Here is a 13,350-nt window from a genome sequence, read left to right on the forward strand (position 1 = left end):
AGAAGCTAGAAGAAAGCTAACTTAGAATTAGTAAGAGGATACTATACTTAGAGGGTTGCTAGTAGCGCGTTAATAGTAGTAGTAGGCTATAGCTATAGTGCTATATAGCGGCGATAATACTTAAGTAGGTGAGTCTTAATAGTTTTTAGAGCAATAGCGCAGTAATACGGGCGATAGATAAGGACCTTAAGGTCTAGCACGTAGTTAAATAGATCTATAATACTATTAATAGGAAGTTAGTTAAGGAAAGGTGCAGGCGACGGGCGGTAAATAGAATATATAGAGGTAGGAGGACGCGTAGGGTGGCCTAGCAACACGTGGTTATCGCTAAACGTGTCTAGGTTCGTGTTCGCGTTAGCGCGGCTATAATTAATTTAGTTAGTTAGTTAGAAGGGTCGGTGGACGAAGGCTTCTATGGATAGGCCTAGCGGTATAGAAATCCAAAGGCGGGAGATTATATTATTACGCGGGGGGCGAGTAGTTAGTGTTAGTGTGGGCGCGGGCAGTTAGTGCGGGTAGGGTGATGGTGTTAAGCAGCTAATGGGAGGGTCGGTTAATTGGGTTGAGGGCTGGAACTCAATCGGCATGGAAGTGTCAGTCAGTCAGTCAATCAGTCAGTCAGTCAGTCAGTCAGTCAATCGGCATGGAAGTGTCAGTCAGTCAGTCAGTCAGTCAGTCAGTCAGTCAGTCAGTCAATCGGCATGGAAGTGTCAGTCAGTCAGTCAGTCAAGCCGGGTAGGCGCCGAACCGTGCAACACCTGTATATTAATAAGCGCGTCATTGATTGTAACTAGGTTTCTACGGAGTACGCGACAGGCCCTCCTCTTCTCTTTCCTTCTTATCGAATTCTTCTTGTATCTAGCGGTCCTCTATAGATCGTACGTATATAGACGTTCCCGTAACAACACTATACGCATTCTTACTGCCCGACATGTCCTCCTACGCTGTCTTAGGCGCCACTGGTAACGTTGGACAAGCTTTGCTCAAAGTCCTTCTCCAGTCGCCCGACAGCCAGATCCACGCCTACTGCCGCTCTAAGCAGAAGCTCACGAAGCTATCGCCCGGCATTACCGAAAACAAACAAGTGAACGTCTTCGAAGGCAATCTAGACGACATCGAGCTGCTGGTCAACTGTCTCAGCGGCACTCGCGCAGTCTTCCTCGCTGTTGCGCAGACCGAAAACCAACCCGGCTGTACTATCGCTCAAGACACCGCACACGTAGTTGTCTCGGCGCTCGAGCGACTTGAGAGCAAGAATGAGCGCCTACCAAAGCTCATCGTCCTTTCATCCGCGTCCCTGGATCACCGACTCATGTCCGATTCGCCCAAGTTTTTACTCAATACACTCTACCGTGCTTTTTCAAACATTTACGACGACCTTCAGGAAGCCGAGAAGTTCCTTCGCTTAAAGGACTCTCTTGTTACGGCTACCTTCGTGAGGCCTGGCGCCTTGTGTTCCGACATGCAGAAAGGCCACGTCGTGAGTATGGAGTCTGCTAAGATGCCGCTTTCGTTCCTGGATCTCGCTGCTGGCATGGTTGAAGTTGCGGAGGAAGATGGCGACCGATACGATATGAAAGGCGTCACTGTAAGTCCTACGGCGAAGGATGTCTCCTTCCCGTGGGACGCGCCTCTGGGTTTATTGAGAGGGCTTCTTTTCCATTTCTTGCCATGGACTTACCGATTCCTGGGGTGATAATATCGCACAAGAACTTGTAGTAGTACTTAATCCAAGTCTTGAAGTAGGCAAAGGCTGATATATATCAATTGAGATCAGAGCAAGTCTCTTAGGTCTCCTAATGCAAAACGGAAGGCAGCAAGATAGAAGACGAAGCAAGAGCCTTACCGGCGCTAGCGAGATTACCGGAAAGACTTACAGCAGCAACACGATAACATAGTAGTGATATCAGAGCTCCAGATCGAGCTTGACCCTCTCTCTACCCTTATGCCAGCTTGCCCTGAAGGTATTGAGCAGATTATAACGCCTAACCGTGGCATTCGGGCGGCAGGGTTCAAAATTCCCACAAATGCAGAGCAGCGGGAGAAACTCTATGTAGCTATTAGGTTGCGCTTTCTTTAGATACAGAATTCTTATTCGTAATCGGACAGGTCTGCAAGGCCCTTTACAAGATATCCAAATCTTGATCCTTTTACTCTCTACGTTCCTATCTACTACCACCAGGCCAGAGCATGTTGTTCTCCCCGACCGCTACTGTCAGCACCGCGCAACCTCCTCGCCCAATTATCTTCCACGTTTCACTACTCGACAGCTGCGCGCATAACTCCATGCTATGGCTTCTTGCTCACGTACCATAAAAGGATCGGCATGTTTGTCTTCCGTGTCTCCGCCGAGTTCGACTGCGCAGGCTTGCATCCCAAGGCTCGTCGGCGGGAGCAGGCTGGACACTATGGTTATGGATAGGCTGGAGTCGCATGGGGAGTAGAAACGACTTAGAACGGCAGAAGGATTTACGCAAGTCGAAAGTACTAGCGCTCTGAAGACTTCGAGGCTAGGGTGGTGGCATAGAGCTATCTTTTCCGTCGAGCCTCTCGCCGTTACATTGTTTCAGTGGCTACGATATGATGGAATTGTGTGCCTCATCAGTCCGCCTCTAGCGTGCCCTCCGCATCTGAGTTAAGGCTTCAGCCTCCAGCAGTCCATCTCGCCGGTACATCTTTGCCGCATTCTTCGGACCTGAAATAAGAAATCCTAACCCCCAACTAACCTTTATAGCTGTGTTCTGAATCCTCCGCTAAGTTCGTCTGCGAGGTCTCGCACTCTGAGGGGGCTTGCATCTAAGAACGTTCGCACCCAAGGAGCCTTGCCTTTGAGCGCTCGTTGGCGGGAACAGGCCGGGCAATCTGTAGCTATATATGATAGGCTGGACTTGGGCGGAGAATAATACGAGATGGGACGGGCAGAGATCTGCGCAAGTTAATAGTAGCTACTATACGAGTTTTGAGGTTCGAGGCGCGGCGGCATCTACTCTCTCCCCAGTCTCTCTTCGTTGTATCTGTATAGGTGTACTACAACGATTCTGAAGCGGAATATTCCTTACCGATCCAATCACACTCTGTGCCCAAGGCTTCATTTGAGTTAATATCTCCAGCCCTCAACTGACCTTTACTCCAACAACCTCCGTTCCAATCCAGGTTTTGATTCCAGACCAGAAACACTCATCCCGCATCTCTCCAGCCGAGTGGTCTTCTCCAAGCCTCTATCATCGAGTAGCTGTCTTCCAACCTGCAGCGATCTCCAAGCCTGCATCGCCTGGTAGTTGTCCGCACAGGAAGACGTCCGCGAATTCAGGCAGATCATCCAGGGTTTCGAGGGCGTAATGACGCAGCACCTGCCGTTTGCCGTTAGAGCTATCAGTGAATCCAGCCGGGACTCCCATGTGGCCGGGAAGGGTCATCGCGACCCCCTTCCACTCGACGAGATGCTGCAAAAGACCGAGCCCGTTGCGGTCAAGGCTGTCAGGAAGGATGAGCTGAGGGACTGGTGGAGCAGGCGTGGAAAATTTACTCTCTCCCAAAATCTTACTCTGCAACACGAAAAACACGAGAGCTTACTATTACTACTACTGATTCAAATTGTCACGGCGTGGAGAAAGAAGCCTGATAAATAAGCGCGGCGTGGCACTAAGCTTATAACACAGGCAGCTTACACGGTTACACTAAGAATGCAAGTGGAGGGAGTTGGACTGCTGGCACCAACCTCGGGATCCTAGAAATAAATACACGCGTATGCAGATGCGTATGCGTATGCTTATTCAGTAGTGCATGAGCCAACCGTACCTAGCACCTGCAGGCTTGAAACGAACCCCTTGCCATTCTTCCCGGACGAGCCACGCTCGTCTCGCATGCCTAGCCGCTTTCAGATCTCACTCATTCTAGGCAGCATGCACCTCGCCTTGTTTCCAGTACTTCCTCGATTTTCTTCTCAAGTTTAACCAGATCGCATTATGATCTGATACATTAATGTCCGTGGACTCTATCACGTCTCTAGGTTTAGGTAGTTCGCCCTCAGCCGTGCCTTGGCCATGCACTCTATCTGTCGCTTTCTCTAGGTCTTCGGTGGATAGAATCCATAAATAGAGTCATATCTACCTCATGCTGTCGAGCTAGTAGCGAAGAAGTTATGCTCTTTTTCGGGTAGGGATCAAGGCGCGATAGCCGGCGGTAACGCGGCCCTGCGGCTCGGCGTCCATAAGCCGCAGCAAACGGGGGCTGGCGATCTGAACCTCGCGAGAAGACCTCGCGATGCTAGCTGCTCCTGGTCGCGACTTTGAAACATGGCACGACCTTTGTCACTTCGTGGCCTCCGTATACAAAGGCCGCCTGACGCTGATCGCAGACGGGGTAAACACATACACATCTTTCGGCCCCGCAGCCTTCCTCTTCTTCCCAATCCTATCAAACATGCTACCATTTCACCGTTCCACAAGATGTTCCTTCTCGTCATTCGGTCTTCTTCCCTTACTCGTTACTCTCTTGCCTCCTGCCGCTCTCGTGGCCGCACAGGCCGGGAATGACCTTAGCTGGGTCCTGTTCGATCGCGAACAGTTTGACGGAAACACCGTTCTCGACGCAAAGGGAGATGTCCAGCTCTTCTGGAAAACCGGGGACGAGTATTCGACATACGGCATCGCCTCTCGGTCTGGAGGCTACCTGGCTCTGGGCTTCAGCGAGACTGGTGCGATGACCGGCGCCGATATCGCTGTGGGCTACAAGGACTCCGCCGGCAATTTCGTGCTTGAGAACCGCTACGCCGCCGGTTTTACCGCCCCTAACCTCTCCAATGACCAAAAGAACAACATCCGCCTCAAGGAGGGTGACCAGAAGAACGGAGTGACCGCTTTCGTATTCGAGAAAAAGAATAAGGCCGACTGTTTGCAGAACCAAGTCGACGTCACCAAAGACTCCTGGCAGTGGTTCATCTACTCCTTCTCCGGCGAAAACACTTTTGGCATACACGAGGCCGGCAAAAAGGGCAAGAAGTACGTCAAGCTGGGCACTACCAAGACTATTTCGGTCAATGAGATTCGGGACGTCGATGACGCCAAGGAGTTCACTATCGTTCAGCCCGAGATCACCATTCCTACCGCTGAGACCGCTTACTGCTATACGCTCCATAAATTGCCCGCAGGAAAGAAAAATTTTATTCTCAGCGAGCGGCCGTCCTCGTCGAGCAAGTTGCTTCACCATCTGGTCGTCTATTCCTGCTACGGTCTGCCCGAGGAAGCTAAAGCAATGGTTGGCCAGGAGCCTAACTGTGACTACGAGAACTTCTCAAATCCTTGTAACGGTTTCGTTACGGAATGGGCCCCGGGCATGGCTGGTCGCACATTTGAACCAGGTTTCGGCAAACCCTTCGGCTCCGACAGCTTCGAGTACGTGATGCTAGAGATCCATTACAACAATCCCGAGGGGCTTGAGGACGAGAAAGACTCTTCTGGCTACACGTTCCTCTACAACGACAAACAGGTCGAGACTGAAATCGGCACCCTCACACTGGGCGACCTCCAGGTGACTGGCTGGTCCCTCGAGCCGGGCAAGGAGATCGTGGCGCGTACAACCGTTTGCACGCCCGAGTGCACTAAGCGTTGGCCGTCTGATGGCATCACCGCTTTCTCCGTCTTTTTCCACATGCACCAGCGTGGTCGCAATCAGCGTGTCCAGATTATCCGAGACGGCAGGGAGGTGAACGCTCTGTCCTCGATTCGCAGCTTCGAATACGGCTACCAATACTCGAAGAATTTGGGCGAGGTCAAGCTGCTTCCGGGCGATCGTCTGATCACCACTTGTGAGTTCGATACCTCCGAAGACAGGGAGCCGGTTCCCGGCGGTCTCGCGAGCAAGGAAGAAATGTGCTTCGCCTGGGTCGACTACTACCCTGCCAACAAGGTCCTCGCATGCACGCAAGTCGATATGGGCCAGGCTCCCGGCTCCCCATTAAACGGAACGGCAGCCCTTTGCCTCGAGGCCAACGGGGACTCGGCAGATTCCGTTTTCCCCTCTGAGTCCCTCACCGCCCCGTTCCAACGCCTTCCCGCATCCGGAAATACCTGTGCCGCCCCGGCTACCGCAGGCGGAGCCAACTCTAGTACCAGCCCTGCCCTAGCCGCCTCACCAACCTCATCCGCCTCATCCGCCTTTTCCTCTCTCTACCGGGCTTTGTTTACAATTGCAGCCCCTCTCGCGCTCACGATAATCTTGGCGCTGCAATTTTTCTGAGGATCCCGAAGAGTTCTATTACTCTTCCCGTTTATTTCTCAACAACTAAGATCACGGCAAATCGATAACTGGAACTAGAAACGCTATATCAGGGTTCGTTGGAACCACGAATAAGCTTTATTGAAAGGAGCTTTGATTTCCGCCTGTTTTATCTTCTCTTTTGTTTTTCTTAAGTAGTACTGTGGTGGTGTAGGAGGTTCATCACGTGGAAGGTAGTATAGGTTAAGCGCGCGGAGATTCCAGGGTCTTTATGCAATCAACCACCAGTTGTATTATAGTATTAGCGACAATAGCATCTGTTCTACCTGCCGCGTAGCCTCATTAATCTATCGCTGTGGTAATATCGCTGCCTTAATAGTCCTGCCTTAATACCTCGCCTTCGCGGTCGCGCACGACCTACTCACCTGAGTCTATACTCAAACCACTTACCTATGAGTTTGTGCGGTGTCGGCTGGAGTTGTCGCGTAGGCATTACTATAATCAATTGCTGTTCGACAGATTGCATTGGGGCGTTGAGAATTACTACGAAGCGAGATGTCCGGGAATCTAATATACGTGCTCAGTAATAGATGACAGTTCCTGACTCTCGAAATCAGAACACAGAGGAAACAGGTCGCTGAAGTCGGTAGCCGTGAGAGGTTCTTAGGCAAACGTTGATAGATTGTATGGTCCTCCCTTCTCTAACGCCCGTCTGTACGCTGGCCTATTGATCACCGTGTAGTGCCATTTAGCTAGCTTGGGATAATTCTCCAGCTCGATGTATCCTCTGCCAATCGCCATATCCATAGGGAAGACCATGTTGAAATCCGCTAAGCCGAGCTTCTTGCCTGAGAACCATGGTCGTTCCTCGGACAGCGCATCTTCCAGGATCTGATAAATGACTCTCAGATCGTTCGTGAAGTGGTTTCGGATGGGCATCACCATCAGAAGAGTAAGTTGTCGTAATGGGAAGAACAGCATTGTTGGGATGACTTCGAACGTGACGACGTTGTCGACCTTGGTGACCAATGAGCCATTGGCGAACTCTTGGAAGAAAGTAGTTCGAGCTTTGTCTTCTTCTGACTCTGGGACAAGACCCCGTCGGTGTAGTGGTCAGAGATGAACTGGAGGATGAGTCGCGCTTCAGTCAAGACATTCGGCAGGATCTGATAGGTGACTTCTGGTTCTCCATCGACAGGCTCCAGCGTGACTATTGGCGATTTGCCCAGCGGGAATTGTGACTTAAGGACTTTGTATGTATCGGCGCCTCGTCGGAGGAGGTTCACTACGTTGTATTTGATGCCGGTGTCAGCAAGCTCCTCAAGCGCCCAAAGGACTTCCCGCGCTTTTGACGAGGACATGTTGTACACGGTTGGAATGGTCTTTTGCTGCTTGTTTCCGGCCATGGTGGTTGATTGGATGGGTTGGGCTGAATGTCGTGAATGATGCACAACATCGTAGAGTTGAAGTTTATTTGATAACGACCAAGGCGCCCCGCCAATGCGCCGATCGCCTAAAAAGGCAAAGCGGGTGCCAAGCAGAACACGCAGCCGTGATTCCCCGCAGTCTCTTCGCAATCTGATCACTGGAGCCGGCAGAGACAACGGGGAGTGAATAGAAGCAACACCATAGAGCGAGAGAAATGATCGGACATTAGAAAGAAGATAGTATGGGATGAAATGGCCCAAGCCCATGTCTGAGAGCCCTCTGCTGAAAGTAGCTAACCTCTGATCCTCCGCTGCACACGGACTTCAATCGTGGCGTGAATACACTATGAACCTTATCCATCTCGCAGCAACCCTCCAATGCTGCTAAACATCATCCACCTCGATCTCCTCAGTCTCCTGGCTGGCCGACACTCCGCTCTCACGGGCAGACGCTCTGCTCTCGCTGCCATCATTCTCCCCATCCGGCCTCGTACCCAGCTCCTCATCCTCTGATTTCGGCGTCGGCATCGGCATCGGCATCGGCGTTTGCATTAGGAAGGGTTGTTACATCCAAGACTGCGTCTGTCCAGGCTTACATCTCAGCTATTGCTCGAATCTGCTCGGCACTTAGGAGCCACATACCGTCACTCTTCTTGCGGCCCCGAGGATAGGACTTCATGATGCTTTTGTGCATCTCCGGAGTCAAGCCTTCCGCGGTGAGCTGATCTTCGGCCAATTGGTCCAGTACAGGCGTTCCACGGTTCGGCGCCTGCTCAGATCAACCTTCAGTTGATTTTAAAAGACCGGAACTTCAATCTTACGGTCGCAAAAGAGGTTTGAATTTAATAAATCACCACCATAATAAGCTACATACAAGCTGAGATTAATAAGATCTTATATTCATATATAACGCTGTAATATGCAATATTAAAAAAGCAATATTTTCATAGTTGTGAAGATGGGTATTTGCCTAGGGAGCATCGTTTGCAATCAACAGAAGGCGGGCTGAGCAGGCGCCGAACCGTGGAACGCCTGTACCTCCGCCAAGGTCTTGAATGTGGCTTCTCCACCACTGCTGACGAGGCGGTTCTTGATCTTCTCGGAGTACGCATTAAGGGTTTAGGGTTTCGTCCCAAAGAGCATTTTCGGGCGCGGAAGTAAGCGAATGCCACATGCAAGTTCACTCATGTTTCAAGGGAATGCATCGGGAGGTACAGCACGGTCCTGGCGTTGCGGCAACCAGCAATCGTCTATCGAGCTTGATGACTAACAGCCAGGAGACACGAGCGGCTATAAAACTAAGTAGCTCACTGAGCGATATGCTCAACCCTAACCGCATGTACATCAAGATGAGACCTAGCAAGCCATCCCTCATCATCGATGCTTGCCGCTGCTCACAGTACGCGCACCCCCTCGTCTCATACAATCAAGGTAGCTCAACAAACAAGATTTGCTCATCCGAGAACCGTAACGCTTGAGATGGCTGATACCTGCTCCAGCTCCAGCTTGCCACCCGCCACTACAGTAAAGGCCGCACAGCCAGACCTTCATCATGAACTGTAAAGTCAGCAGCAAAGCCAGATTCTTGACCGTTTGCAATCGCCGACGGCGCATGATAGCTACTCCTAACCCGGTCCTTCACCGCTTCCACCCGCGATCTTGGCGTTATGGGCGTCGACGAGTTCTCTATACTCCTCCCCTAGGCGGCAAGCTTCCTTTAATATGTAGAGGTCCTCGAGCAATGCGACGTGATCAGCCGCGAGTTCCTGCAACTCCCTGTCCTCCAGCTCTTTCAGCAGCGCCTCCTTTTCCTGCAACAGCGCATCCCTCTCCTCTATGAGGCCAGGCAGCTCCGCCTCGAGGCGTTGGAACTCGGCCTCGTCACGGATCCTGCGTGCAGTGCTTTCTCTTTCGATCACCTCCAACTCCGCCCTTAAGGCAACGTTTTCCCTATTATAGCGCTCTGTAGCTTCTGTGACCCGCTCCAAGTCCTTCTCGGCGTTATGCTTGAACGGTGAACTAGTCCAGGCATATTCTAGATAAAGATTCCACCTGAACCCTTCTTTATCGTAACACCTCGAATTGCTCTGGCCGGCTGGATGGTGGCTGAAACCACCGCCGTGCTCGATGTAGCCACACCCCAGCCGCGTGAAGAGGATCTCCGCCACTACGCATTGTGGCTTCCGGAAAACAAGATAAACGATGTGCTGCCGGATTGCGTAGCGTTCCTTGAACATAAGAAGGCGGACGGCTTCTGTCAGGTTCATCAGATAGTTGGACCTGTTGTGCGACTTGTGTTGCTGGAGCCGGACGGCGGCGTTGCTCGCGAAGCCGTACTCAACGAGCGGCGCCTCCAAAGGCTGATCCGCTTGGCTCTGAGGAAAAGCATCCAGGCGTCTTGACAGATTCTCGCAGAATCTGAGGACAACGTCGCTATGTGCGGCAAGCACGAGGTACTTGCGCCGCCCGCTCTTCACCTTTTCCGCCGATACCCTCTTTCGCCCCTTCACTCGGTCCACACGTAGAGCAAAGTCACTGTCCGTACGTCCAACGTACTCTCGGAGCCTGACAATGACTGCGCGCAACTCCGTTGGGGTTGGGGACAAGCCCTGGCTGTCAACCAGGATGTTTTGGTAAATGGTCGGCTGGTGCTGCATGCGCCGTGCCATTCGGTTCACGGCTTTAGCCGTCTCGGGGTTCCGTTTGACTTCGAGGGCGAGGTTGCCCTTTAGGATAGCGGTGAGAACACGTGTGTTCGTAGAGGCTAGTATCTCGAACCCCGCTGATCGGACCATTAGGCTTGCAGCTTGATTGAGGAAATTGGATTTCTGCAGCTCCTCTGCCAGCAGCATGTCAACCAACTCCAAGTATCCTTCGCTGTTGAGAGTGTCGATGTAGCGCTTCGCCGTCGCGTCGCGAGCGCTCAGCTTCGTAGTGTCGAGCGCTTCTTCGTCGCCTTCGTCCTCGGCTTGAAGCTCCCCGGCATCCTTCGGAGGGGCATCACCAGTGGGCGTTTGATCTGGTCTTGCGGTGAACTGAGCCTCCGGTACTCCCTCGATCTGGGACGCAATCTTGTCGAAGAGCTCGTCTTCATCTTCACGAGAGTCAACTGTTGTAGCTGACGCCTGTCAGCGCCAATGCAATAGCTATCCACAGGAACGGGGCCAGCCTTGCCTTGAGGGGGTGCGTCGCTGCCCTCTGCGGTGCCTTCCATCGCCTCGCCTTCGCATGCAGTGTCTTCGTGGGTGGGGGGTGGGCGGCTGTGGATAGGGTCCCGCATGCGATGAGGTCCGCGCGCATTCTGCTCGGGGGCCATGGCGATGAAAGAGGCCGGTCTGGGGACTGTCTGGGGACTGCCTGGCGGAGATGGCTGACGCGTGTTTCGACTGGAGATGGTTGATGCGCGTTTCGGCGGGAAATGTCTGAGGAATGTTGGTTGACGTGGGGAGAGTCCAGTGACGCGAGGAAAGTCAATATAACGCGTGGACAACTGAGCCGGCGCTGGTGGGGGTGGGGGGGCGTGGAGTCGTGAAGTGGACGTACGGGAGAGGTCGGAAACGGCCCTCCGATCCGGAATAATCAAGCACGAGCGGAAAAAGCCCCAATGTACAGTAGACACAAAGAGCAGTCACGATTGTCAACTTTACGGTGTTTGATAGCCATACGGGCAGATGGACTAGCTAGACATATGAAAGCGCCCAAATTGTTAGCGAGTACCAGCGGTTTTCCGACTTGTCCCCCCACAGCTGCTGAATTACGGCCTTTGGCTACTGGGCGAGATAGCATCGTAAAAGCGTAACGAGCTTAAGGAACGGGCAGTGATAGATAACGGATGAGAGTTCAGCGATGCGGTGCCTACGGCGTACAGGTTACATTGATCCCATCTGCTTGCGATGAGGGATGTTGGTTAGCACAAGCGAAGGGCAATACGTGCTGACTTGGACGGGCAACGAGCGTTGAGCGATGAGGGGAGAAGCTAATCAATAAGAACCTGATTGATGAGAACCTGCTTTTGATGCTTTTGATAAGACTAAGAGCGGTCTAGCCGCTGGAGAGGATGCTAGCCCCGCGACTTTTACAGATGAGTGTGACAACCGCCTCGAAATGCAAGAGAAGTCTCACCCCTAGCTTGAGATGAAATGTGAGAAACGGCATCAAGCCCTAAAAGAAAATAACCACCTAGGTTGAGATGAGGTTCTGAAGACCGCATCAAATTGCAAAAGAAAGCCACCATCTGATTTGAGATAACGTGTGAAAAACTCCATCAACCCGCAAGAGAACCCCGCAATCAAAATGTAGGGAATGCTTGATATATGCCTATATTGCAAGCAAATTGATAGATCTCCGCGGAGATCTATCCCCGGACAACAAGGAGATTCAGCGAGGTTTGTTAAGAATGAGGAGTGGCAGGAATGCATCCCTCATCACCTGTAACTGCTCCAGAGTCACCCCAAGGCTGTTCGCAAGGTCGGCGGTGACCGGGAGTACGCGAACCCGTCGGACCATGGGCATCCGCCGCGTGTTGGTGTGGCGCCTCGTGCGTCGGACCCATCGCACGTACGCACCAGTCCCGTCGAAGGGTCTGCGGCCGCGGTGCTCGAGGTACTGCTCTCTCATATTCTGAAGCTCCGCCAGGGTAGGCGGTGAAGTGAAGCGCTCAGCGAGCTCATTTCGTAGGACCGTATATTGAGCCTTGGTCACGCGGACGGAACGATCCAGCGAGTGCATCCGCTCGAGCACTACCGAAACGTCGAGGGGGTTTCGGCCTGCAACATTTTTGCGAGTCTCCGTGTCGTGGAAGTCAGGGGGCTGGGATAATTAGCGGATGAAAGCCATGACACTGGAAGAGACGTACCAGAAGCACGCTTTCCTCTGGCTTCGTCATGAAGCTCGACTGAGCAGCCGCGCCTTCGTCATTGGCTGGTCTCTTGCTTTCAACGTACGTGTCGATGACTGAGCTTAGGGTTGGTGCCGCCCGACCATGCTGACGGGCTTCGGCGACGGCATGCCACCAGTCGTGGAGAAGTTGCTCTCGGCTCCGCTTCTTGGGCACGCCGAGCAACCTCTTCCAGGGCAACCAGTATCCAATGTCATCGTACTTGACGTACTTGTGCTCTTTCTTGATTTCTGCCCACTTCACCACGTTTCCTTTGCCTGCTCCTCCATCCGGGTTCATGACGTAGGCCGATTTTGGCTTGCCGTCGCGCATCGCGTATGCACGGTACACCCCCTCGGGGAATTTATCACATGGCTGGACGACCAACAAGAGATTCATTGCTCCTGCGAAGACGTGTTCGATATCTTCCATCTTGATTTGCGGTTGCGGGGGAGCTGCGATGAAGGTGCAAGGCGCGCAAGGCGCGATGACGGTCGGGGAGCGGCGCACACCTGACAGCTAAAAGTGATGCGCGTTCGGAGCCAGGGCGGATGATGAGTGATGCACGTTTTGTGGAGGAGAGGGCGGTGTAGATCTGATGGAGCTGGAGGAGACTGGAGGAATCTGGATGGAGATAATAATGGGTGAAACCGTTCCTAAAGCTAAAGGAAAAACATAGCGCCGCACCGAAAGGATTAGAGATAGCGATTAGCATAGTGCGAGATGATATTCTAGGGAGCATGCTAAAGGATTGACAGTCTATGACCCGCGTCCATGGCGTAGACTCTGGTCAGACGTCGCAGCCAGCGCCCGGAGCCGCCAGAGAAACAA

General features: G+C 52.6%; 5 protein-coding genes across 5 annotated transcripts; 2 read left to right on the plus strand and 3 right to left on the minus strand.

Annotated features, from left to right (window-relative positions):
* Nucleotides 1-931: 931 nt before the first annotated feature.
* W97_04301 (uncharacterized protein) lies at nucleotides 932-1,696 on the plus strand (the record flags this gene model as incomplete). The annotated part of the gene is made up of 1 exon (XM_007782193.1): nucleotides 932-1,696. One exon carries the CDS (start codon nucleotides 932-934, stop codon nucleotides 1,694-1,696), a length of 765 nt encoding a protein of 254 aa, XP_007780383.1.
* A 2,567-nt stretch (nucleotides 1,697-4,263) lies between these two features.
* On the plus strand, nucleotides 4,264-6,237 carry W97_04302 (uncharacterized protein; the record flags this gene model as incomplete). The annotated part of the gene is made up of 1 exon (XM_007782194.1): nucleotides 4,264-6,237. The coding sequence occupies one exon, from the start codon at nucleotides 4,264-4,266 to the stop codon at nucleotides 6,235-6,237; it is 1,974 nt and encodes a 657-aa protein (XP_007780384.1).
* A 642-nt stretch (nucleotides 6,238-6,879) lies between these two features.
* W97_04303 (uncharacterized protein) lies at nucleotides 6,880-7,622 on the minus strand (the record flags this gene model as incomplete). The annotated part of the gene is made up of 2 exons (XM_007782195.1): nucleotides 6,880-7,262; nucleotides 7,301-7,622. 2 exons carry the CDS (start codon nucleotides 7,620-7,622, stop codon nucleotides 6,880-6,882), a joined length of 705 nt encoding a protein of 234 aa, XP_007780385.1.
* A 1,646-nt stretch (nucleotides 7,623-9,268) lies between these two features.
* On the minus strand, nucleotides 9,269-10,959 carry W97_04304 (uncharacterized protein; the record flags this gene model as incomplete). Its single annotated transcript, XM_007782196.1, has 2 exons — nucleotides 9,269-10,737; nucleotides 10,767-10,959. The coding sequence occupies 2 exons, from the start codon at nucleotides 10,957-10,959 to the stop codon at nucleotides 9,269-9,271; spliced, it is 1,662 nt and encodes a 553-aa protein (XP_007780386.1).
* A 1,061-nt stretch (nucleotides 10,960-12,020) lies between these two features.
* On the minus strand, nucleotides 12,021-12,951 carry W97_04305 (uncharacterized protein; the record flags this gene model as incomplete). Its single annotated transcript, XM_007782197.1, has 2 exons — nucleotides 12,021-12,452; nucleotides 12,499-12,951. 2 exons carry the CDS (start codon nucleotides 12,949-12,951, stop codon nucleotides 12,021-12,023), a joined length of 885 nt encoding a protein of 294 aa, XP_007780387.1.
* Between the last annotated feature and the right edge of the window lie 399 nt (nucleotides 12,952-13,350).

Source organism: Coniosporium apollinis, assembly GCF_000281105.1.
Source record: "Coniosporium apollinis CBS 100218 chromosome Unknown supercont1.19, whole genome shotgun sequence".
NCBI classification, from domain to species: Eukaryota; Fungi; Ascomycota; class Dothideomycetes; genus Coniosporium; species Coniosporium apollinis.